The sequence below is a fragment of the Elephas maximus genome, chromosome 12, assembly GCF_024166365.1.
Source record: "Elephas maximus indicus isolate mEleMax1 chromosome 12, mEleMax1 primary haplotype, whole genome shotgun sequence".
NCBI lineage: Eukaryota > Metazoa > Chordata > Mammalia > Proboscidea > Elephantidae > Elephas > Elephas maximus.
In genome coordinates, this window is record NC_064830.1 from 94,055,487 (window position 1) to 94,081,259 (window position 25,773).

Consider the following 25,773-nt stretch of genomic DNA (forward strand, 5'->3'; position numbering starts at 1 on the left):
GAGACAGGCTGTGCTGGGGCAGCAGGTGGGGGGGGGCGGATTTTTAACCTCCTCCCCTATTATGGATTGAATTGTGTCCCCTCAAAATGTGTGTCAACTTGGCTAGGCCATGATTCCCAGTATTTTGTGAGGGAATGTAGTTACCCTATTGGGGTAAATCCTAACCTGTATGATGTTAATGAGGCAGTTATGTTAATGAGGCAGGACTCAATCTGCATGATTAGGTTGTATTTTGGGTCAATTTCTCTTTTTTTTTTTAATTGTGCTTTAAGTGAAAGTTTACAGTTCAAGTTAGTTTCTCATACAAAATTTATGCACACATTGTTATGTGACCCTGCTTGCTCTCCCCACAATGTGCAGAACCCTCCTCCTCTCCACCCTCTATTTCCCGTGTCCACTTAACCAGCTCCTGTCCACTTTCGCCTTCTCATCTCGCCTCTGGACAGGAGCTGCCCATTTAGTCTCATGTATCCACTTAAGCCAAGATGCACACTCTTCACCAGTATCATTTCATGTTTTGTAGTCCAGTCTAATCTTTGTCTGAAGAGTTGGCTTTGGGAATGGTTTTAGTTTTGGGCTAACAGAGGGTCAGGGGGCCATGTCCTCTGGGGTCCCTCCAGTCTCAGTCAGACCATTAAGTCTGCTCTACTACTGGAATTTGAGTTCTGCACCCCACTTTTCTCCTGCTCCATTAGAGATTCTCTGTTGTGTTCCTGTCAGGGCAAGACATTGGTGGTAGCCAGGCACCATCTAGTTCTTCTGGTCTCAGGCTGATGGAATCTGCTTTATGCAGCCCTTTCTGTCTCTTGGGCTCATATTTTCCTTGTGTCTTTGGTGTTCTTCATTCTCCTTTGCTCCAGGTGGGTTGGGACCAATTGATGCATCTTAGATGGCCACTTGCTAGCTTTTAAGACCCCAGACACCACTCACCAAAGTGGGATGCAGAACATTTTCTTAATAAGCTTTGTTATGCCAGTTGACCTAGATGTCCCCTGAAACCATGGTCCTGAGATCCCTACCCCTGCTACTCTGTCCCTCGCAGTGTTTGGCTGTATTCAGGAAACTTCTTAGCTTTTGGTCTAGTCCAGTTGTGCTCATTTCCCCTGTATTGTGTGTTGTCCTTCCCTTCACCTAAGATAATCCTTGTCTACTATACAGGGTCGTATGAGTCGGAATCGACTCGACGGCACTGGGTTTGGTTTTGGTTTATATCTAGTTAGTGAATACCCCTCTTCCTCCCTCCCCACCCTCATAACCATCAAAGAATGTTTTCTTCTGTGTTTAAACCTTTTCTTGAGTTCTTATAATAGTGGTCTCACACAATATTTGTTCTTTTGAGCCAATCTCTTATGAGATATAAAAGAGAGAATCAAGCAGAGAGGAAAGGGACCTCATACCACCAAGAAAGAGCGGTGGAGTCCCTGTGCTAAGAAGCTCCTAGACCAGGGGAAGACTGATGACCAGGACCTTCCCCCAGAACCGACAGCCTTCCGCTGGAGCTGGCGCCCTGAATTTTGACTTCTAGCCTCCTAGAATGTGAGAGAATAAATTTCCGTTTGTCAAAGCCATCCACTTCTAGTATTTCTGTTACAGCAGCACTAGATAACTAAGACACCCACAATTCCAGGAGTCTACAGGGACCTGGGCTTCAACACCAGCTGTTCAAAGGGGCTGCCTCCCATGATTAGATGTCACCCAGGCACCGGAGCATTTGACTCCTGACTGCTTTGGACTGAGTCTGCTTCTGTCTACACCTGGAGGGTAGGATTGTGGCTGTCGGGCAGGCAGGATTGGGGGCTGAGGCCACCATGGAGTTTTCACCATGAGCTTTGAAAGCAAAGATTCTCCCCTGGAGCAGATCCTTCTGGGAGAGATCACTGCTGAAGCCTCACAATCTGGGTGAATGGCAGGCTTCTCAGCACTGGAACAGGTGAGTGGGTTTCTCTGCAGCTGTTGGGGGGGGGGGCCTCCCAAGCACAAGTTGTTCTTGTTGTGTGTTATTGAGTCAATTCTGACTCACAGCAGCCCTATAGGACGGGGTAGAACTGCCCCATAGGGTTTCCTAGGCTGTAATATTTACAGGAGCAGATCACCAGGTCTTTTATCATGGAGGAGCTGCTGGGTGAGTTCGAACCATGGACCTTTAGGTTAGCAGCCCAGTGCTTAACCATTGTGCTTCCAGGGCTCCTAAAGTATAAGTAGGGATAGTAATCAAGGGGAAAGGCTGGTGGCAGTGGCTGAGCAGGGCCAGGCTGGACAAGATGAACCCACTCTGGTCTTCCCCGTGGGAAAGCTCCCCTCTGGGAACCAGCACTCAGGAGGGTCGTGGGAGGAGCCAGGCTGTATTTATTCTCTTTCTCTTTTTTTTTAACCAAAAGGTCGGCAGTTCAAATCCGCCAGGGTCTCTTTGGAAATTCTATGGGGCAGTTCTACTCTGTCCTATACGGTCGCTATAAGTCGGAATCGACTCCACGGCACTGGGTTTTGTTTTTTTTGTTTGTTTTTAAGATTGGGGCAGCCTGCTGGTCACTGGCCGGGCGCCCTTCATGGGTGCGGCCTACACAGTGGGAGCCGTGGTCAGACTAGAGGGCTGGGAGCAAGGCCCAGGGGCACGGGGTCGGGGTGGCAGTGGACAGAGGGAGGAGGTGTGCAAATCACTGGGCCTCGGTTTCTTCATCTAGAAAAGGTTGGGGCTGTGAGTTTGGATGGCTCACAACAGGCCTATTAGCAGGGGCTTGATTGCTCAGCCCTCTGGCTTGGCCAAGGTGAGGCCTCGAGCCCTGACCTTCCCAGAACCCGCTGAACTGCATCCACTATCCCACACGAGGCCACCATGCAGCCTGGTCAGCACGCCAGTCAACAGGTTCGTGAATAGGTTGCGCATGCGCGTGAGCCGTGCAGCTGCAGCGGCGTACTGGCGCCCCCGTGTGGCGATGGTGGGAAGCACCGGCCTTGAGGATAGAGGGATGCTTGGGGGCTTTGATCCTGAAGCGTTTCCTTCCAGGTGATCCACTGGGTTCAAGAGGCTAAGGGGCCTCGTAGGCCCCAGAGAACCCTTTGGGGTGACTGAGGGATTATAAGCCTGAGGGCTTGTGACTATCTGAGCCATAACCCCCCAACTATAATGGGTGACATCTGGACACGTGGTCATCAGGTCCAGAGCAGTGAGTGAGCTCCCCAAGGTCAGGACCTGCTCTGCCTGCTGCCCCATGTCTGACACTGTGCGTGGCACATGGCAGACTCTCAGTAAATGTGGAGTGGGTGGACAAGTGTGTGAGCCGTCTGTGTGTGCCGTATGGTTGGAATTGATGGCCCAAATGGGTGATCATATGTGTGTCTACACTTGGCCCAGAAAGTCCCTCTCTCAGTCAGAGCCCTACCCAGAGATGATGGAGGTGCCCCCCCCCCCCCCCCAGGCCTCACTCCAGCCCCAGCCTCTAGTGGCTGGGACAGAGGGAGGCTCAAGCCTCATATGACTGAGATGTGCCCAGTCCAGCTCCCTGAACAGGGCCAAGCAAGACCCTCTATGGCCTCCTCCTGAGGCCTGGAAGCTTCCTGTCAGGGCTGCCCCTCCACATGAACTTCACCTTCCCTCGCCGGGGTCCAGCAGAACAGAGGGAGGGGCTGAGGCGGGCACTAGATCTCAGCCTGACCACGCCACCCCCCAACTCTGCTAACTATAATATATAGATGCCTGGGGAGGGCAAGCAGGATGCTAATGGGGGGGGGTTTCAGGCAGCTGGGGGTGTGGGCCCAGGGGCTGGAGTTGAGCACTGCACACCCTGCTGCCCTCCCCCTCTGCCTGCCCCCCACCCCCCTGCTTCAGGGTCCAGCCATGCAGGCCTGGCTAGGGGCTGAGGCTGGGGAGAGGGGCCAGGCCAGGCTCGAAGCCCAGGGGCGGGATGTGGTGGGTTGTGTAGCGCTTCCCCATGAAGAAGCCGATCCGCAGCTGCTCAGGAGATTGGGCCTCTTTGGGCAACCAGAGGCTGGAGCTGGCAGGGAAAGGAGGACGCGCTGAGTCCCTGCAGCAGGGTGGGGTCGGGCTACCAACCTGGCTTCTCCTGCAGATCCCTCATCTTTCTAGCCTCACCTTTTCTCCCTTCGAGAACCCACTGCAGGCTTGCCTGACTACCCTGGTGTCCGTTCACTGCAACCACAGAGTAAAAAACAACGCCCAGGAGGAGAAGGGTGTGGCCAAGGACACACTGGAGGCCAGGGCCAACTGAGGCCCTTCCCTGAGGCCCGTCCCGAGGAGGTGCTGGACCACCTCCCTCACCCCTGAGGTGAGATGTGCAGTGTAGAAATTCCCTGCACACTCCCTGGAGGGGCCCTGCCTCATCAAAACTGCAGCGAATGGAGGCCTCTAGTCTGTGGCTGAAGAGGTTCGGGTGGGTGAGGGATGGGTCTGCCAGGGTACGGGGTGTGGGCCACTCACAAGTGCACGGTGGAGGCAGCCAGGAAGGCCAGGAGCAGGAGGCCAGCCAAAGAAGACAGGACAGCGGTGATGACAATCATACCCCCACTTCGCCGCCCTGGCCACGTGTCGATGGAGCCTGGGGCCCTCCCTGTACACACAGCGCCGCTCAGAGACTGTCGCCTCCCTCCCTCCCACCCATGCTCACACCCCAAGGCCTGGCCACCTCACCTCCCCAGATTCCTGACTCTACCCATCTGTCCAGTTTGGCCAGGCATCAGTGGTCAGCTAGTCTGATCACCCCCTACCCCAGCCTGTACCTGGTATCACAGCCCAGGCTGTCCCCGTGAATCCCCCCACCCCTGGCCTGCCTATGGCAGCAGAGTGGCTGCAGACCTCAGGACTGATCTTGGCTTCCAGACCTTCAGATAACAACCTCACCTTCCCCTGCCACTGCAGGTCTCTCCCTCCTACCACCCCCACCTCTGCAGCCCTCTCTATCCCCCAGCTCTGGCCCCTGTGGGGCCCTGCTCAGGGAAGCCTCCCCGTTCTTTCTGACTCTGCCTCCTTCGTGGGCTGCCCTTCTCCCACCACAGCACCACTTGGCATGGGGCTGGCTCCCTGCAGGAGGCGAAGCTGTTTCTGGCCACACTGGGCTGGGGCCTGGCACCCAAAGGTTGGCCACGCTTGGGGATGGGACTGACCCATGGTCCCACCCTCCCCTCCAAGGTGCTGTTGGGTGGGCCAGACTTGGGCACTGCCTGCAAGCCCCCAGCCCCATGGGAGCAGCACATGGAGTCAACTGAGCTCAACCATTTTGCAGAAGGTGTCAAGTTGACCCAGAGAGGCCAGTGAGTCCTCTGGGGCAGGCAGGCTCCCCCAGGCTACCTTGGTGGAGAGCAATGGAGTCTGACCACCTCGTCTCCGCCTTGGGTGAGCCCTCAGTGTCCATCAGGAGGAACTTCACGCTGGGGGAGGAAGAGGAGGGACTCCTCAGATGCCTCAACTGCCTGGGCAGGGTGCCTCCTTGGCCAGGCCCCAGACCTCTTCTGGGCCAGGCCTCTGGCCTTGTCTGTGGTTCGTGGGCGGGGTGGCTCTCCCTGGGGCATTGCTACCAGCCATGGCCTGGTCCTGTTACTGCCTCTCCGGCCACAGTGACCTCTGCCAGCCACCCCAATTTATCTGAGCTGTGGCTTTCCTGATAGCTGCCACCCGATTTAGGCTGGATATGCTGGGGTTTTTTTAATTTTTTTTTTTTTTTTATGCTGGTTTAGGGTACCCCAGATACTAAATGTCACACAGTCACCAAAAGGCAGAGAAGGAGGGAGGGCTAGTGGGGCTGGTTGGGTGGAGTCAGTGAGGGTGGAGGCCGGAGGGAAGGTGTGGCCAGGGAGAGGGACAGGGAGAGCCAAGGGCACCAAGAGCCTAGCAGAGGAGCTCCCATCTTATCTTTGTGCAGAATGGGGAGTTCTGGAAACTTTTTGAGCATTGAGGGATCCAGGGAGGTTGGCTTTGAGGGAAGCCAGCTCTGATGGCTGCTGGGGTTGGGGGCAGGGTGGGGAGATGGAAGCTGAGCCCAGGTGTGGCCACAGGGGAGGTGGGATGGTAGAACTGGCAAAGGTGAGTGAGAGGGCAGAGGGAGACGATCCTGGGCTTCGCTCTGCTGACAGAGTGGATGGCAGAGGGCTTACAGCCCCATGACCCACCCTGCAGTCCCCCCTTTCCCTGCTCCCACTTGGCCTCCAGGGGCTGGGGCAGCCTTGGTCCTGACACCTGCATTCCCATCTCAGCGCTGCCTTTGACCTTGACAGGCCACTTGACACTTTGTACCTCAGTTTTATCATCTGTAAAATGGAATGGTAGCCAACTCTCCTGCTTCCCGCACCCCTTAGACCCACCTGGTTATGCCTGAACCAAGCCCCCAGCCTGTTTCCTGCCAGGTCTGCCAGCGGTAGGAACAAGCGGGGTGCAACTGTGGCTCTGCAGTTCCCTGGCTTTGGTGCCCTTGTCTCCTCTTCTCCAGGCTCCAGGGAAGGCTGTATCCTGCCCCACCCCACCCCACCCCACCCCCACTGCTGGGATAAGGACTGTTGCCCCACTACAAGAAGGAAGAGACCAAGCAAGGCCTGCGTCCTGCAGCCAGGAAGGGGCAGGCCCAGGACATGGGGCTGACCACTAGGTGAGAGGCTGGGGAGGGCAGCCCTTGGCCCCAAGCTCAGCCCCAAACCCAGGTGCTAGGTGGGGCCGCCCACCTGTAAGGCCCAGGGCTGGGTAGGGGGGCATTGCAGTAGGGTGACTGTTGGAGGTCAGCCAGGCAACGGGCATCATTGCCCACCCGCAGCAGGAGGGCGCTCCCACTGCCTCCCACGGAGTCTGTGCAGGGCAGCTGGACTGGGGACAGGGGCAGTGTCATACAGTGCCCATCGGTCAGCAGCTGGGCAAAAGTGGGGATCTCAGCCTGTGTCTTTGGGTTTTGGAAGTCCTTGGAGGCTGCAGGATGGAGAGACAGATCAGGGTGTGGGGGAAGAGGCAAGGCCAGGTCATACTGACCAGGGTCCTGTCTTTACCTGCCCTGCAGCCTACCTGACCATAGCCCCTTGCTGGGTCTTTGGCCTCTATGCCTGCCACCTTAGAGCCCAGAAGGACCATCCGGACACAAATCAGGCTTTGTCATCCTGTAAGAACCCTGTCAGGGTGGAGCCCAACCCTGCCTGCACCCGACCCCTAAACGAGCTCCTCTCCCTCAGCCTCTGCATTCCCCTTGGCCTGGTGCAGACTGGCTGCCCTTGCCTGGAAAACTGCTCATGCTTCAAACCCCAGCTCAAATGTCACCTTCCCAAGGAATGTTTCCCTCACCTCTCCCTCCTGCTGCCACTACACAGTCAGACATTTCGGGTAGGGGCTGTGTCCGAGCCACCTGCATATTCACACAGCCCTGTAAGGCACTCAAGTCTTTGAACGCGAGGGGATATGTCGGCCTGGGCTTCCAGGCCTCCTGCCCCCTTCTTGGCCTCCAACCCTCACCCCAGGCCCCAGACCTGCACCACACACCGTTGCTGAAGGCCACCACCAGCCAGACGGTGTCTGTAGCCCTGGCATGTCCGTCGAGCACGCAGCACGGCTGCTCCAGGGAGAACGTGGTGGCTGTGACCTTCCCTCCCAGGCCGTTATCTGTGGCATGGAGGGGATCAGCTCTGTGGCCATGGGGGACAAGGTTGAGTACTGGTGGCCACGGAGATAAGAGTGAAGGACCACTGCCTCTGGGAGCTGCCTCTCCCAATTGAGGGATGGGCTCCCAGGGTCTGAACACTCCAGCAGGCCCACCCATCCCAGGACCCTACTCACCCAGGCTCCCGGTGGCCCTGAGCCAGCTCAGCACCAGGATCAGCAGCCATAAGTGAGGCTGCGTCTAGGGGAGCCCCGTGCTGGCCAGCCACCGCCTGGCCTTCTTGCACATCCACAGCCTGGGAGGGGCTGCGCAGTGATTCTCAGGGGCTACCCACTCCCATCCCAGAAGAGCTAGTCAGGTTGCCAGGTTGGCCCCAGGGCTGGAAAGACTTGTAACTGCAAATGCCCGCCCCCAACCAGCCCGCCCACCACGGGTAGCAGGCGTGGCCAGCACTCTCATGTGGGGCAAGCCAGTGCCAGGCCCCACCGCCCAGGCTGAGGGAGAAGGGCCACTGGATATCCAGATGCCAGCCCAGCCACCCCAGCACCCCAGAGTAAATATGTGGACCTGGACCCCACCAGGCCTCCCAGTCCTGGGGAGGGGGGGCCAGCCTCTGGCAACATTGCTCTGGGCTGCGTGCCTCAGATTCCTGTGCCCCAGGTGCCAGGAGCCTCCCTCAGGCCTCCTATCCCCACCCAGGAAGTGGGGAGCAGGGAGCAGGGTGTGCGGAGGGGGTAGGGAGCAGGGAGCACCCCAACCTGCCCAGCTCCAGCCCCATCAGAGGCCATACCACTCCTTCTTGGCCAGCCTCAGCTCCTTTGTCCAAAGCTGGACTCAGAGAAACGTTGGTGGAGTCCTCAACAGCTAACAGGTGGCCGCTTACGTTACTCCTTTTGGTTCTATGTATGTATTTTATTGAGATAGAATTCACGTATCATAAAATACCCTTTTAAAGTGAGCAAACCAGTGGTTATTAGTGTATGACAAGGTTATGCAATTGTCATTACTATAAAATTCCCAAACATTTTCATCACCCTCAGAAACCCGATACTCACTCTCTAACCTACTTCCTGTCTCTATGGATTTGCCTCTTCCGGGCATTTCACGTACATGGAATCACATAATCTGTGGCCTTGTGTGCCTGGGTTCTTTCACTCAGCATTGTTTTCAAGGTTCATCCATGTCGTAGCACATATCAGAACTTCATTCCTTTTTATGGCTGACTAGCACTCCATTGTACAGATAGACCACATTTTGTTCACTCCTCAGTCGATGGATACGTTCATTCAACGCGTTTAGTCGTCGTCAGCCACTTTTTGGCTATTATGAATAACGCTGCTAGGAATATTCACGTGGTTTTTGTGTAGGCGTATTTTAAGTTCTCTCAGGTCTACACCGAGGAGCGGAATTGCTGGGTCATATGGTAATTCTTGGAGCCCAGCTGGTGCAGTGGTTAAGAGCTCAGCTGTTACTCAAAAGGTCAGCAGTTTCAATCCGCCAGCTGCTCCTTGGAAACCTTATGGGGCAATTCTACTCTGTCCTACAGGGTCACTATGAGTCAGAATCGACTTGACCAGCAACGGCTTTTAAAAATTTTTTTTTATGGCAACTCCACTTTTTGAGGAACTGCCAAACTGGTTCCCAAAGTCGCTGCATTTTGTATTTCCACCAGTAGTGTATGTGGGTTCCATTTCTCCACATACTCACCGACACATTTTATTGTCCATCTTTTTTATTATAGCCATCTGCCTTAGTTGTCTAATACGGCTGTCACAGAAATACCACAAGTGGACGGCTTTAACAAAGAGAAATTTATTCTCTCACGGTCTTGCAGGCTAGTAATCCAAATTCAAGGTGCCAGCTCCAGGGGAAGGCTTTCTCTGTCAGCTCTGGGGAAAGGTCCTTGTCATCAATCTTCCCCAGACGAGGAGCTTCTCAGCGCAGGGACCCTGGGCCTAAAAGGATGCACCATTCTCCTGGCTCTTGTTTCTTGGTGCTATGAGGTCCCCATGATGTCTCTCTGCACACTTCTTTTATATCTCAAGAGATCCACTTAAGTAAAACCCAATGTTGTAGATTGAGTCCTGCCTCATTAACATCATGAAGAGGTAGGGTTTGTAACACATAGGAAAATCACATCAGATGACAAAACGGTGGACAATCACACACTACTGGGAATCATGCCCTAGCCAAGTTGACACATATTTTGGGGGGACACAATTCAATCCACACCATCCTAGTGGGTATGAGGGGGTATCTTATCTTGTTGCGGTTTTGATCTGCATTTCCCTAATGATTAATGTTGTTGAGCATTTTTTCATGTGCTTCTTGGTCATTTGCATATCTTCTTTGGAGAAATGTCTATTCAGATCCTTTGCCCATGTTTTCCCCTATTTTTTAATCAGGTGTCTTGCCTGAATTCCAAGAGTTTTTTGTATATTCTGGATACTAGAGACCTGGTGGCACAGGGGTTAAGAGCTATGGCTGCTAATCCAAAGGCGGGCAGTTCGAATCCACCAGCCGCTCCTCGGAAACCCTATGGGGCAGATCTAGTCTGTCCTATAGCATCGTCAAGTTAGAATTTACTTGACGGCAATGGGTTACAGGTTATGTGTTTCAGACCTTTATGAGATATACAACTTGCAAATCTTTTCTCCCATCCAAATTTTCACTATATTTTAATGGGTCCCAGCCTTCGAGTCCTCCACCCCCGTGCTCTGAGCAGCAGTGAGTCTCAAATTTGGAAACAGGTTTGGGGTAAGGCTGAGCTGAGGTGCTGGGGTTCTCTACCAAGACCTACCCTGCCCTTTACCACAGGACCAACTTACCCACTAGGCCACAATGCCTACGGCCCACGAAAATGTTCCCCCTAATATTATCATGTTATATAAAATTAATACATTCATCTTTATACCAACATGTTATAAAACAGATTTTTTTTTTTAAGGGATAAGAGGGCTCCCCAAGGCAAAAGTACCTCTGGCCCATAACAGTCATAATGTGGCCCTGTTTGTCCATCCAGCCCCAGGTCTGAACCCTTCTTCTCAGGCAGAGCCAGGTCTCAGTCCTGCACTGTTGGTGACTGGGAATATTAGTGACTGGTCCTCCTTTTAAGAGGGTCCAGCAGAATAAGAACTTTGAGGATGGAGCCAGGATCAATCTTCCAGCCCCAGGCCTACCACGTGACTAGTCTATGACCTGGAATCAACCACTGTGCCCTTCAACCTCATTTTCCTCACCTGTAAAACAGAGACAGCAGCACCTGCCCTGTGCGAACAGCATTCTGTAAACCAGAACCCTGGGGAGTAAGCATGGGGGGCGTTCTGGAATGGTAGGATGTGGCAGAGTTGTTGCCCTGAACCCTGGAAGGAGAATCAGACAATAGGAGGAACTGCAGCAGCAGTATAGGTCAGTGCCAGGGGCTGCCCCTCACTCTGACCTCAGCTTCATTTATCAAATGGGGGGTTGAACAAGCAGCCTGGGGGTACTCTTCCTGCTCTTGATGTTCTGCCTGCAGTGAGCACTGTGGGACAGCTGTGTGCTGGCCTCCTCACATGGGGTCCAATCATATACACACACACAGTCTTCCCACTGACAAACACAAGAGGGCCTGCTGACTTTGGCTACTGGGCATTTATTGCGAACAGAAAATATGAGGTATGAGAAGCTGACCCAGAACCTATGCCCACCCCTCGCTAGGGATGGGGCAATCTCCACTCACCCTGCACCAGGCCTGGGCACTGTGGGCCCAAAGCAGCCCTCCAGATGACAGAGCGGCCCCATGCACTGAGGTAGCTGCATCTTACACCTCCCCTTCAAGTACAACTCCCCAGGGTTGCCTAATTCCCCACATGCCCAGGGGGAAGAAGAAGGGAGACAGGCAGGTAGGTGTAGCCTGGCATCAGGGGAGCACACCCAGTGCCTGAGCAAACATTCTAGCCTCTTGGGAAAGGCACCTTCCTGCCTGCCCAACCCAGCCAACAGTGGGGGAATGGGCAGCTGCCAGAGGAGGCATGGCGGGGTGGGGTGGGGCCGGCCAGGCTGGTGGGTCACTGCTGCTCCAGGCAGTCCTCAGTCACCCCCTGGGCAGCCAGCTCAGCCAGCACGTTCTGCAGGTAGTTAGGGTCGGGGTAGCCGTGGCCTGTCACATTGCGGTCCATCTCTGTCTTGTGGTGGATCTCATTCCATACTACTGTGTCAGTCTCGCCTGTGGTACTGGACGTCCCTACTGTGAAGATAAGTCGCCTCTTCCAGGCCACCTTCAGGAGCTCCAGAACCTGCCCAAGGAGGAGGAGGAGAAGGTGGGGAGGGCCAGGTGAACAAGTACCCAGCCTGAGCCTTCATGTCCTCACCCTGGGGACAGGAGATGAGAGGCAGCAGGGCAGGAGCATCCCACCACCCCTCCAACCCGTCTGCAGCCACCCCTCCTCCTAAAACTGGTTCAAGTTTCCCCAGTGATAAGGACACAGCAGTACCCACCCACCAAACGCCAGCTGTGTGTAGGCACAGTGCTGGAGTGGGGCCTTTCTCCTCTCCAAGAGGCTCAACCCCAGTGATATCATCACAGCCCCTGGGCATTCAACACCATCGGGGGGGTCCCCCAGTCTCTAGCTCCAGCCCCAAACCCCCTGGAACTGGAACTGCCTAACAGAAATCCCAACGGCATCTCACGCACAACCTGCTCACGATACATCTCTTGGTTCCACCGGCACTGCCCCTACCCCTACTCCTCCCTTCTTCAGAAAACGGCACCGTCAGCTCAGATGCTCCAACCCTGCTTCCAAAATCCACCTAAGAGGAGCTCCCTCCTCTACATCCTCATTCAAATCCCAGCCTCCTTGGCCTGTCCCATTCTCACTGCTTGCTCTGCCTGCACTCCTGGCCACCTGTCCACCCTCCACAGCAGCCAGTGTCAGGTTTTAAACCTAAAAGTAGAGGCTCCTACTCCTCTACTGCCCCCGACCCATGGCTTCACATAGCACTTAGAATAAAACCCAAATGTCTATTTCTTGGCACTTGGGGGCTGCCAGCCCTGCCTTCACTCTCCCATACCCACTAGTTTAACCCCGGCTCTTTGTCTGACTCTTCATACACCCCAGCCCCACTCCCAACTCAAAGACTCCACATCAGTTATTTTCTCTGCCTGAGATGTTCTTCTCTGGACTTCTCCTAGCTAGAAACTCCCCATTCAGGTTCAGGCACAGCCCTCACTCCTCAGGCATGCCTGATCACCCTCCTTCCCTATCATGTCATGCTATACTGACTCGCTGAAGAACATGTAACCCCATCCAACAGGTTGCTGGAAGATTCTCCTTCTCACTAGAGCCCCTTGTAAAGTTCAGGTATCTCTGTTATGGATTGAATTGTGTCCCCCAAAACAATGTTAAAGTTCTAAGCCCCGGTACCTGTGACCTTGTTTGGAAATAAGGTCTTTGAAGATGGTATCAGTTAACATGAGGTCATACTAGAGTAGCGTGAGCCCTAATCTAATCTGAGCAACTCCCTATTAAAGGTGGAGAAGAAACACAGACAGAAAGGGACGAGGGCCATGTGAGAGCCAAGAAACACCAAGAAGCTGGAAAAGACAAAGAAGGACCTTTCCCTAGAGTGGAAGAGAGAGAGAGCCCTGCAGATGCCCTGAGTTTGGACTCACAGCCTCCAGAAGTAAGATAATAAATTCCTATTGGTTATAGGAATGCCTAACACACAGCAGCTGGGAAGGAACACTGGCAGGGTGGCAAATGTCCCAGCCCAGCCCCCGGGGCTCATCCTCACATTGTAACAAAGAAGGTGACCCAGAGGCAGAGCTGGGTATGGCAGCCAGGCCAAAACCCTTCCTGCACCCCAGCCTACTCTGCACTTTGTACAAGCAGCTGGCGCAGGCCAGCTTCCAGGAGACGGGAGTCCACTCTGGCCCACTAACCAGAGGTGAGCTCCCGCTTGCCATGGGCAGGTGGCAGGGCCTTACCTTACGGCCCAGTGCATTGTCCGGAAGGTAGCAGTGGCGGGGAAACCCTCTGGCGGTGAATGGCTTTCCAGGGTTGGGATGTTCAGGGCCCTGCAGGAGAAGCACAAAACCAGAAATGGGAGGGACCAAAGAGAGCCTCCTCCAACTGCTGCCCAGCTGCGGGGTCTGCAGGACACAGAAGCCCAGCCCCAGCCCTCGCCTTTCTGGCTGGGGCCTTTTCTTGCACTGAAGGGACCAAAAAATCCCCATCTTAAATCCCAGCCCTTCAAACACCCCACATAAACCTCACCTCAGCTTTGAGGGATTCTGAATCAGGGAGCGGAGGAAAGCAGTGGGGAACTGCATACAGGCAAGAGTCAACAAATCAACAAGTCGCAACAACCCACAACTACCCTCCCTGGTGAGACTGAGAGCCCTTCAGGGGCTGGGACAACTCTCTCCTAATCCTTAGCACACCCCTGGGCACTGAGCTCTCTGGACTGAATGGAGGAACTTCACTGATGATGCCCACACATCAGCACACAGAACACCCTCCTCCCTGTCAGGCTGCTCCTAGGTCTAAGCACTGGCTGGGGCAGGGGAGCTGGAGCAGGGGAGCTGGAGACAGCAGCAGCAACCCGAAGGGCAAGGGGCTGGAGCAGCAGACAAATCATGCTCCCTGTCCTCTGCCACACCGGTGATACGCCCTCATGCAACCCAAACACCCCCGTCTCTGCTCTGGGCTCTAGCCCTGTCTTGAATGTGTTAAATATCACCTGGAGCCTTGGAGAGAAGTGGAGGAAAAGGGGGAAAGCATGTTGATTAAACAGACCAGGTAAACAAAAACCCCACCTGCTGTAGACTGGCCCCACTTGGCTCCAAGTCCCCATAGCCCCATGTCTTCCCACCCTGTCCCAGAGTCTCAGATCAACCCTGGCCTAATGCAGGGCATCTACAGGGCCAATGCTCCTGTCTGGGTCTCCACTGGGGTTGGGCGTCTGGGCTTCTGTCTTGTTCCTGACATCCAAGATCCCGCCTTACCACTCCTAACACAGGCCTGGGTCTGGGCCTGTCTGTCAAGAACAGAGGTCCTGATCCTGGGGAAGATGGCGATATAAAAAAACCATCATTCTGACCCTGCCTCACAAATACAAGAAAAAAGTCATGCTCAGTTTTGAGGAACTCTGAATCAGGGAGCAGAGGAAAGCAGTAGGGAACTGCATATAGGCAAGAGTCAACAAAGCAACCAGTTGCATATAGTAGGAAAATCATTTCTCCCATCCCTGCCCCTTCCCCAGCCCTGCGGGCTGCCAGCCGCTGTGAACTGAAGTAGCGGCCCCAGAAGAAGAGCCTGCTTCCCTAACGACCATAGCCCCTGCTTGTAGAGAGACAGAACCACAAGCTTCTGCCCTAAAATCAACAAGGCAGACCTCCCCAGGGGTCCGTTTGGAGCTTGCCAGCACCTCCCCAACCCAGGCACTATCCTTTGTAAGCCTACTGCAAACTGCTACAGGAGGCCCATTCCGTGGAGTCTCATAGTCAACACGCTACCTGCCTCCCTGTGCACCCCATAGCTCTGACATCTGAAACCAACGGGACAGACCTCCCGGGGAGTCAGTTCTGGTCTGTCTGCTGCCTCTTTCAAGACAGTGCTGAGAACTGCTGACTGAGGCTGCTGTATGCTAAGAAGCAGGCATCTTCAGTGGCGGCTATACCCTCAGCCAACACACTCCAGCGCAGGGGTCTGATAGGAACAAGGCAGACCTTCTTGAGAGTCCATTTGGAGTGTACCAGCACCTCCCCCACTCAGACACTGTTGGCTGCAAGCCTACTGTGAACTGCTACAGAAAGCCCATAAAGTGGAGTCTGCTCCCATAATGAACACTCTATTGGCCTCCCTGAGCACCCTATAACTCAGGCCTCTAAAACCAACAGGTCAGCCCTCCCTGGGGATCAGTTCAGGTCTGTCTGCTCCTCCTGACAGTCAGCACTGAGGACTGCTCACTGAGGCTGCTGTGTGCTAAGAAGCAGACATCTGAGTAAAGCTATACCCACAGCCAACATACTCCAGTGAGGGGGAGGGGGGCTCTAATACCAACAAGGCAGACCTCCCCAGAGGTCCATTAAGAGTGACTACCCCTCCCCCAACCAGTAACTGTTGGCTGCTGGACTGATGCAAACTCCTACAGAAGGTTCCCTACAGTGGAGAGTCAGGAGGTGGGTCGCCTAAGTGGAGAACGCTCCCCCCAACCACCACAGGGCCACTGGGGCTCTGAAATCAACAAGACAGATCTCACGGAGGTCCTTCTGGGGAGTGCCAGCCCCTTCTTCTCCTGAAATGAAGGAAAGGAAAGTCTGCCTATGCTTCCTCTGAATGCCAGCTCAGTTATAAGCAGCACCCACAGTGCAGGGAAGGAAACCTGGAGCAAAACTGGAAGGCAACACCCAGGCCCAAACTGGGATCATTGGGTGTGGGTTTTCTGACTAAAAACATCACTGCAGAAACAGAGAACGGAAGAAAGTAATAACCAGAAAGTTGGAACTGCGCCTCCTGGTGAACAGACTGACCACAGTGTATTGTCTGGTGTGTTTGGGAAACACTGCAAGTTGAAAAACGAGATCTGGAACTTTCAAATCCCAGTTAAACCAGGGAGGGAGAAGGAGCTATCACAGATAGGGAGAGGAAACAATAAGCAAAAGCCAAAGGCTCTACCCACCTAAGAGTTTCTTGGAGATAAAGCAGTGTTGGAAAGAAAACACCAAACACTGGGGAAAACTGAGAAAATTAATACCCTCGAAAATCCCAATGCCACAACAAAAAAAATCACAAGACACACAGAGAACAAAGAAACAATGGCCCATCCAAATGAACAAGACAAAGAGTGAAAGTGCATCTAAGAATGACCAAATAACGAATATCATACAACATTAAACATAACTAAATAACTAAAGAAAAACAGAGAAAGAGCTAAGATAACAAAAACAACTCAAGAACAAAACGAGGATCTAAAAAAAGGAGATACTGCAACTGGAAGGAGCAATAACTGAAATGAGAAACACAACAGAAGGACTTGCCAACAGATTTAAATGGGCAGAAGAATGAATCAGCAAATTAGAGGATAAGACAGTTAAAATTACAGACGCTGAACAGCAACAAGAATGGAGGCTAAGAAGGCTGAGCACACAGTTCAATGGAATTAAGAGACAAAAACAAAAGACCTAATATACACATCACGGGAATTTCTAGGAGATGAGAGAACGGGACAGAAAGAATATTTGAATAAATAATGACAGAAAATTTCCCCAATCTAACAAAGAAAATGAATCTATAAATCCAAGAAGCTCAAGGAACCCCAAGCAGGATAAACCCAAAGAGATCTACACCAAGATACATCATAGCTACCAAGACACATCACAGCTAGGCTCTCAAAAATTAAAGATAAAAAGAAAATTCTGAAAGCAGTGAAAGAGAAGCAAACAGTCACATACAAAAGACTCCCATTAAGATTAAATGCCAATTTTTCCTCCGAAACGCTGGAGGCCAGAAGGCAATGGAATAACATATTTAAAACACTGAAAGAAAAAACTATCAACTAAGAATACTATACCCAGTGAAACTATCCTTCAAGAATGAAGGTGAAATTAAAACATTCCCAAACAGAAGCTGAAAAGGTTCATATCCACCAGAACAGCCCTACAAAAAATACTAATAAGAGTTCTGCAGATGGAAAAGAAAAGACACTAGAAAGTAATTCAAAGCTATACATAAAAAGGATGATCCCTAATAAATGGAAATGCATGGACAAGCGGTAGTAATAAGGAATTCATGCTTGATAATTCTAAATGTTTTGTCCTTCATGATTTCTTAGTAACAAATATATAAAAGGCAAGGATAGAATTATGTTACGTGAAACATAAAGATATAATTAGTGATAGCAAAAAGAAAAGGGGCAGAGGAAGAAATGGTATATAGAGCTTTTTGGATGTTACTGAGGTTAAGTTGGTGCCAACTTACCCTAGAATGTTATAAATGCAATACTTTGGTAACCACTAAGAAAACTGTATTTTTAAAAAAAATACATAAAAGGAAAGAAGGAACCAAAAAGGCTCACTACAATAAATCAACAAAACACAAAAGCAAGCAGTACTAAAAGAAAAAACACAGAGAAGGCTTAAGGCACACAAATAACAAAATGGCAGAAGTAAGTCACTTATCAACAGTTACAGTGAATATAAACGGACTATATGCTCCAATCAAAAGGCAGAGAGTGGCAGAACGGATTAAAAAAACATGACCCAACAACATACTGTTTACAAGAAACAAACCCAAGGGCACAAATAGGTTGAAAGGATGGAAAAAAATATTCCATGTAAATAACCACAAGAGAGCTGGGGTGGCAATCTTAGTATCAGACAAAGTGGCCTTTAAGACAAAATCTGTCAAAAGAGAAACAGGGACATTATATAGTGATAAAAGGGTCAATTAATCAAGAAAATTTAATACTCATAAACATATATGCACCCAACATTGGGGCACTCAAATATATAAAGCAAACACTGAGAGAATTGAAGGGAGAGATGGATACTACAACAATAATAGCTGGAGACTTCAATAAACCACTTTCAGTACTGGACAGAACTCACTGAGAGAAGATCCACAAGGAAATGGAGGACTTCAATGACACTACAAACCAACTAGACTTAATAGACATATATAGAGCACTCCACTCAAAAACAGCATGATACACATTCTTACTTCAGTGCACATGGCTCATTCTCTAGGATATATCACATTTTAGGTCACAGAGCAAGTCCTGATAAATTTAAAAAGATTGAAATCATACAAAGTATCTTCTCTGAAAACAGAGTGAAGCTAGAAATCAATAAAAGAAAATAAAAAAGACACAAATATGGAAACTAAACACACTAATGGATCAAGGAAGAAAGCACAAATTTCTCAGAGTCAAATGAAAATGAAAGTACAACATATCAAAACTTAATGGGATGCAGCAGAAGCAGTGCTCGGAGGGAAACTTACAGCAATAAATGCCTACATGAAAAAAAAGATCTCAAGTTAACAGCCTAACTCAGCAACTCCAGGAACTAGAAAGAGAAGAGCCAACTAAGCCTAAACCTACCAGAAGAAATGAAATAAAGATCAGAGCAGAAATAAATAAAACAGAAAACAGAAAAACAATAGAGCAAATCGATAAAACCAGAAGTTTGTTCTTTGAAAAGATTAATAAAATTGACAAACCTTTAGCTAGAAAGATAAGAGAATTGACACAAGTAACCAAAATAAAAAATGAAACAGGAGACATTACAACAGACTCGAGAGAAATAGAGAATTATGACAGAATATTATGAACAACGTTATGGCATCAAACTGGTTAACCTAGACATAGTGGACAAATTCTTAGAAGCACACAATCTACCCAAAGTGACTCAAGAGGAAACAGAAAGTCTCCACAGACCCATAACGAGTGAAGAGATTGAATCAGTGATCAAAAACCTCCCAACCAAAAAAAGTCCTGGACTAGATGGCTTCACTGGGGAATTCTACCAATCATTTAGACAACTGGCACCAATACTGTTTAAACTCTTCCAAAAAACAGAGAAGGAACACTCCCCTAATTCATTCTGTGAAGCAAACATAACCATGATACTCAAACCAAACAAAGACACCACAAGAAATCCACAGGCCAATATCTCTTATGAATATAGATGGAAAATCCTCAATAAAACACGAGCAAACCAGGATCCAACAGTATATTAATGGAATCATAAGCTATGACCAAGTGGTATTGATTTCAGGAATGCTAGGATGGTTCAACATTAGAAAATCAATCAATACACCACATCAATAGAACAAAGAAAAAGAATCACCTGACCATCTCTATGGATGCAGAAAAATCATTTGATAAAATCCAACACCCTTTCTTGATGAAAATCCTGAAGAAGACTGAAACAGAAGGGTGACTCCTCAATGAGATTCAGGTCATATATGAAAAGCCAACAGCCAACGTTACACTTAATGGAAAAAGACAGAGCTTTCCCCTTGAAATTGGGTACAAGACAAGGGTGCCCACTCTCACCACTTCCATTCAATATTGTATTTGAAGTCCTAGCCAGAGCAATAAGACAAGGAAAGGAAAGAAAAGGTACCCAGATTGGAAAAGAAGATTACCTCTATTTGCAGATGACAGGATCCTATATATAGAAAATCCCGAACAGTCCATTAGAAAACTTCTAGAGCTAATACAGGAAATTAGCAAAGTTACAGGGTACAAGGTTGACAAATAAAAATCAATTGGGTTTCTATATGATAGTAGAATTCTGATCAAAAGGGGGAAATGCAGAACAGAGTTTCAAATTCTCATGGACTCTAAACTTTACGGAGCCATGGAGGGTGGATGAAACCCTGAAACGACTGCCCTGAGATAATCTTTAAATCTTAAACTGAAGATATCCCCTGAAGTAATCTTAAAACCAACCAATAGTTTAGCTTAACTAGTAAAAAAAAAAATGTTTGCCTTAAGCATTATGCTCCTTTAAGAACTATCTATATGGAATCAAACTGACAACAGCAACTGGAAAGGTTAGACAGGAACCTTAGGGGGCAGTGAGTTCATGTTAATGAGGGAGGAACAACTCAGGAAAGGCAGGGGAGAATGGCTGCACGGCTTGAAGAACACAATCGATACAGAATTATACACGCGGAAATTGTTGAAGTGGTGTGTGCTTTGCTGTGTATATTCTCAACAACGATAACAAAATAATTAAAATTCAAGGGGGTAAAAACAAAGTAACCAGAGGTCCTGCCAGCCCCTGCTGCTGGCATATCCTTATCCCATGCGCTGCCATCTGGGAGGATCCCTCAATGCCCACCACGCCCATGGGCTCCCCAGTTACCCAGCCACTCAACGCAGCATTCTTACTGCTCATCTGCTTGGGCTTCTGCCCAATACAAGTCTCCTCCTCCAGGAAGCCTTCCCTGGCTCAGGAAAGGACTAGTGCCACCTCTGCTTCCACACTCCCTATGAGCTTGCCCCTATCCCAAGTACTATCACCTCCTTGCCCAGGCTGACAGGGAACTGGGAGCCTGAGCCTGGGCACATGGGGCTCCTCACAGCAAATCCAGGGGGTAGACTGCTGGGTGAGGGCATGGGAGGAGGAGGAACTGGGAGGGACCAATTCTAGAGGGGCCCAAGGAGGCTCCTCTTGTGTTGGCGTTGCCCTTACCTGGATGCCGTGAGGAATGTTGTAAACTATAAGGATCGTCCCGCAGTCCTCATGGCCAGGGAGGGATGCCTGGAACTTGAACACCTCCATCTTCCCCCGGGGTTGGGTCCCAGTTTTCTCTCCATAGATGGTTTTGCAGGAAGGACATTGCAAGCTTCCGTCCTGAATAAACAAGGCAGATGGCAACAGACTGAGCTGCCGGGCTCTGAGAGTACTGGGTAGTCACACTCTCGTTGGGGGTAAGACGCCAACCAGGGAACAGGTCGGCCAGAGTCCATCAGCAACTTCCTGGCAGGCCTCCCCTCACAGAAATGCCACTTTCCACAGCTTCCTTGTAAAGATAGGCTTTTCACCAAAAACTCACTATGCAATTCTCAGTAAAAGGGTAAGGTATCAGGTAGGAAAATTAGGTTTGAGCAAATGCCTCCACAGTCTAATGAGTTTAAAATCAAACAGAAAACCCTGTGATGGATCTCCTGTCAATGAGGCGCCCTGGCTGGTACAGGACAGCACTGGGACACTGCAGAGGGGCCACACCTGGCCAGGAGCACTGTCACATGACTTGGTTCTCCTTGTCTCCCCAACCTCTGTCCATTCCGGCTCAATTCCACTAAAGGAAAAGCAGGCAGGTGCCAGCTACTGAGGGCTTGAATGGACTCCGTCCGTGTGGAACAGCGTGGGGCTGAGTTCACTGTGTGGGACATCCCGGCTCCCCCTGGGCACGTTCCCCTTTCAGAGCTGGTTTCCTCATCAGGCCAGTATCTGCTTCAGAGGGAAGCTGTCAGGCTCGTGTGAGACTATGTATAGGAAACACCTGTTGCAGGTAATCAGTAGGTGGCAGAGGCCAGGATGGTGCTTTGCTGCTTAGAGTGGCCTGGAATCTAGAGGGTGGGAGTAAGCAGCCCAGCTGGTCCCCGTTCCTGACAACTGGGACAGGCTGAGGAAAGACAGCTGGGCCTAGTAAAGGGTTTTCAAGCCAGCTCTTTGCCCATGACTGCCTTGGTGATCCCACCCTTACCCACCCACAGCCCTCCCAGTGGCTGACACACCCTCTCTTGCAGGGCAAGGCCACACAGACATCACAGGACTGCCTCCCGGCATGCCCGGGGCCCTCTAGGAGGTGCCCGTGCCTGAAGGCAGGGGCTATGAGTAGGTTCCCCTCCTCCCTGTCCCCCGCCCCGGCCGGCCGTTTGGGCACCTTGTTCCCATTGCAGTACATGGCCAGCAGGCAGAGCAGGTGGAAGGCATGGCTGCACTTGTCGAGGCGGCCCACAGCCACAGGCCCAATGGTTTTGCTGTCAGTCACATCGCTGTACCCAGACACGGCAGACAGTTTCTCCATACAGATGATGCAGTCCTAAAGGGAGACCAACACAGGGCATGCTTGCCAATGGCCTACTTCATAGGAAGAGGCCTCCGTGTGCTAAAATGCCTGAATTACAGTGAACAGTCGCTGGTTCCAGGGGCTGGCAACACTGATGAGTCCCCCAGGATCTGTGCCCTCAAAAGGTTCACCACAGCAGAACAGACAACAGCTGGCACAGCCTGCTGGGTGGGTGGTACAATAAAAAAGCAGGGCTGGAACAGCAGTGGGAATAGGCAAACACGGAGAAAAGAGCAGAGCAGGCTCCACAAGACAGAGGCCCTTTTACAGGGGAAGAAGGTAAACCTGTAGGTAGACAAGCACCGAGTCAGGCATTCTAGGCAGAGGGAACAGAGTATTTGGAAGTTCAGTAGCTGGAAGAGCAAACAGTGGGTGGGGGTGGCACCTAAACGTGGCAGGTGCACTGAGGTATAAGAAATGAGACAAGAGGTAAGAGAGAACAAGATCCTGGAAGGTTCTTCTGGCTGCCATGCTCAGGAGTTGGGCTTTATCTTGTAAGCCACAGGCCCCGCTGAGGGTCTGAGGCAGAGAGAAGTACCATGACCATATCTTGTGTTGGCTGTGTCGAGGGGCTGGAGGCATAACAGCTCAGTTGTGCCTCATGAGCACAGGGGCAAAGGCAGGGGAGGAAGAGGACAGACGAGAGCTGTGTAGCGGAAGGACAGATAGGACTGGGGGGTGGGGGGCAGGACATTCGAGGAAGGCTACAGGTTTCTGTTCAAACCTTTACTAACCAGGCTTGACTTCTCTCATTTACTTGGCTTGCAGGGGAAAGAGGCCAGCATAAGAGTCCTAGGTTCTCTACTGGCCTGAATGACCTTGAACCCATGGTCCTACCAACTCTCCAGGACTCTCCATTCCAACTGGGTACCAGTGCTGCTGTAGCTCAAAGTGGGGCTCGGTAGAGAGAGGCTGGGGTTCTACTGAAGCTGTAACTGGTTTGGCAGGCACTATTTTTTTTATTGATTACAGGAACCTTGACCGGCTCTTCCCAACAGCCCAAGGGGGTAGGACTGGTGCTCTGGACATACCCATGTGCTTGTACAGAAGTGTCCGCCTGCAGGGGGTGGGGAGAATCCCCTTTCTCTTGTCTTCAGGCCCTAGGTCCCCAGGATGGCACCAGGAGGGGGTTATACAAGCCCCACACCAAGGGGAAGGGCTTTGCTCAGGACCACAGCTTGCCAGTGGCAAAGCTACGGCTGGAATACAGGTCTCAGGAGCCATGCCTGCCCGACTCAGTAGTCTACCTCTGGGGTGCAGGGAGAGTAAGCGAAGTGCTGGTGTGTGGCCCCCAGCCCCCAGGGGGACCTTGAGAAGAACCCTCAGTCAGAAAAGAGGCTGGTGTCCTCTGTAGCTACAGAGAGGGCCCTTCTTTCCATGACACGTACCTCATCTGGGGGAGCTTTCAGCTCTTCGGTGTAGCTTTTTACCACCTGCTCTGGCTCTGGCTTTGGAGCCCCTCCTAGGAGAGAGAAGAAGAGAGGCGGTGTCCCAGGAGTACAAACTGGAGATGGTGATGCCAGAGAGGGAAGAAGACAAGGGACAGGTCCAAGCTGCCAGGAGAAAATGTTAGGAGAGTTCAAGATGAGGAAAGTTAGCTGCAAAGGAAGAGAGGCCTTGGCCAGCGGCAAATGCCCCAGAGCTCTGCCCAGCCAGCCTCAGCCAAGCCCACCCTTTGTGGCCCAGTCCTACCCAGGAGCCCTAGCGGGGCAGACCAGGGGCAGGCTGAGAGCCCTGTCACAGCTTGCAGGAGCCACAACTGTGCCGCAGCCACACCACACGCCTGTGCCCAGTCAGTCAGGAAACCAGACCCAGGCTCTCCCAGAGGGTGTCCAAAAGAATGAAAAGCAACTGCTAAGACAAACTGAACAGAAGCACGTCCTGGCAGCATTATCTACTTAACTTTCATTATTCTTGCAGGAAAACCTCAGCCAGAAGTCAGTCTGAAGAGTCACACGTGTACTGGGTTCCTGTGTGTGTGAGCACTACGTGCATGTCGACCGCCCCAACAGCCCCCCCCCCACCCCAGACAGGTTGGCTGAGGGCGAGGGCTGGTAACTAGAGGATGCTGGGAATGTAAGCAGAGAGGTCCAGCGGGGGCAGCTCCTCAATGGTCTTGAATTCCAAGCAAAAAGTCTACACTCATTCTGAAGGCCAAGGTACCTGCCCCTCAAATCTAGGTCCTATCTTCACTTTTAGTTTAACTGGGGCAAAATAAACTCCGGCAGTTGGGTGGAGATACACCCGAAAGCCTCCTGACACTTATCTCTACGGACCAGGAGATCTCAGTCCTATGCCACTAGGTTCCCAAGTGAGGGATTCCAACAAGAGGCCAAGATGCAGCAAGAAGTGCATCCCGACGGCCCCATGTGTGGCTGGGGGTCCCCAGGCTACCCCCACGCCTCCTCTGTGCACACATGCGCATGAAGCTGGGAGGGCGGAGAAGTCCTACGCCAGAACCCCCCGCCCTGCCCCGCAATTAGTGAGAGAAAATCAGCACAGCCTGGGGTTTTCAAGGTGGCAGTGGCAGCAGCAGAACCATGAGAAATGAAGCAGCGCTCCCGAGGGAGCAGAGGAGGGGCCCAGGGAGCCCGGGAGCAGAGGAGGGTACCCAGGAGCAGAGGAAAGCACCAGGGAGCCCGGGAGCAGATGAGGGCACCCGGGAGCAGAGGAAGGCACCAGGGAGCCCAGGAGCAGAGGAGGGCACCAGGGAGCCCAACACAGCCCTTGAGAAAGCGACTCCAACAGCAGCTCCTCATTTCACCGAAGATCACCATGGAGCTGCTCATCCCAGCCTTCAAGACCAGAGGGACTTCAGTCTGAACACAGGCTCATGGTCACTAGCCTCGGGCTGCAAAGACTCAGAAGCCTGAGGGAGCCACAGCTGCACTCCCAGGTGACAGTTATGAGGGGAGGGGACTTGGTGCAGCTGAGGGGGTGAAGCTGGAATGAGGGGACCTGGGGTTTAACTCTGGCTCTCCTGTGTGAACGAATCCCATCACTTCTGAGTATCAATTCCTTTATCTAAAAAGTGGAAACAAACACGATACCTATACCAAGGCCGCAATTGTTGTAAAGGCAACGCTGCTACTCCCTGACAGGCAGCCACTGAGGAATTCCACGTGCCCATACGCTTCCAGGACTGTGACTCTGGTCACTGTGCTAAGAAAGCCAGACCAAAACACAATGACCACTGGCACACGGTGGCCATTTGGTAACTGGGACGCTTTGCTTGGATTGAGGAGGAGCATTTTAGAAAAGCCTGGTGGCTACAGGCCAGTGTCCAGATGAACCCCATGACCCTGTCTACCCAGACTGGCTCCTGGCCCACCTGTGGTGAGATCCCACTCAGCATCCCATCCCCGACCCCTGGCCCCAGCAGACCTTCAGCACTAACGGTAGCTTTCTACTAGCCCCATTTCTCAAAGGGGGCCATCCAGGTGACTATCTGCTCCATGAAAGTGACAGATGGCTCGTGTTCTTCCTGGGCAAACCTGAGTACCTCAGGAAGCTGCCTGCCCGCCCTGCCCTCAGAGCCCATCTCCACCTCCAAGGCAGAGTAAAAAAGGAGTGTGCGGAGCCCTGGACTGGGGTCCAGAGCACCAAGTCAGACCCCG

The 25,773-nt window shown here is 51.8% G+C and overlaps 2 protein-coding genes across 7 annotated transcripts in view; both read right to left on the reverse strand.

The window, feature by feature from the left end:
• Positions 1 to 3,847: 3,847 nt before the first annotated feature.
• UPK3B (uroplakin 3B) lies at positions 3,848 to 7,871 on the reverse strand. Its single transcript, XM_049905060.1, is given in 7 exon segments — positions 3,848 to 3,992; positions 4,436 to 4,565; positions 5,303 to 5,382; positions 6,667 to 6,904; positions 7,466 to 7,573; positions 7,576 to 7,608; positions 7,760 to 7,871. Coding segments are annotated over 7 exon segments (846 nt in total).
• Positions 7,872 to 8,532: 661 nt separating this feature from the next.
• The window catches only part of DTX2 (deltex E3 ubiquitin ligase 2), a 49,137-nt gene continuing 31,896 nt past the window's right edge, over positions 8,533 to 25,773 (reverse strand). For all 6 annotated transcript variants that reach the window (XM_049903565.1, XM_049903569.1, XM_049903564.1 and 3 more), the window contains 5 exons: positions 23,545 to 23,618; positions 21,971 to 22,129; positions 20,773 to 20,934; positions 13,552 to 13,641; positions 8,533 to 11,860 (listed from right to left, as the gene is read on the reverse strand). In XM_049903565.1, the coding sequence (XP_049759522.1) occupies positions 11,633 to 11,860; positions 13,552 to 13,641; positions 20,773 to 20,934; positions 21,971 to 22,129; positions 23,545 to 23,618 (713 nt within the window). In that variant the 3' untranslated portion in view covers positions 8,533 to 11,632. The remainder of the gene's footprint in view (positions 11,861 to 13,551; positions 13,642 to 20,772; positions 20,935 to 21,970; positions 22,130 to 23,544; positions 23,619 to 25,773) is intronic.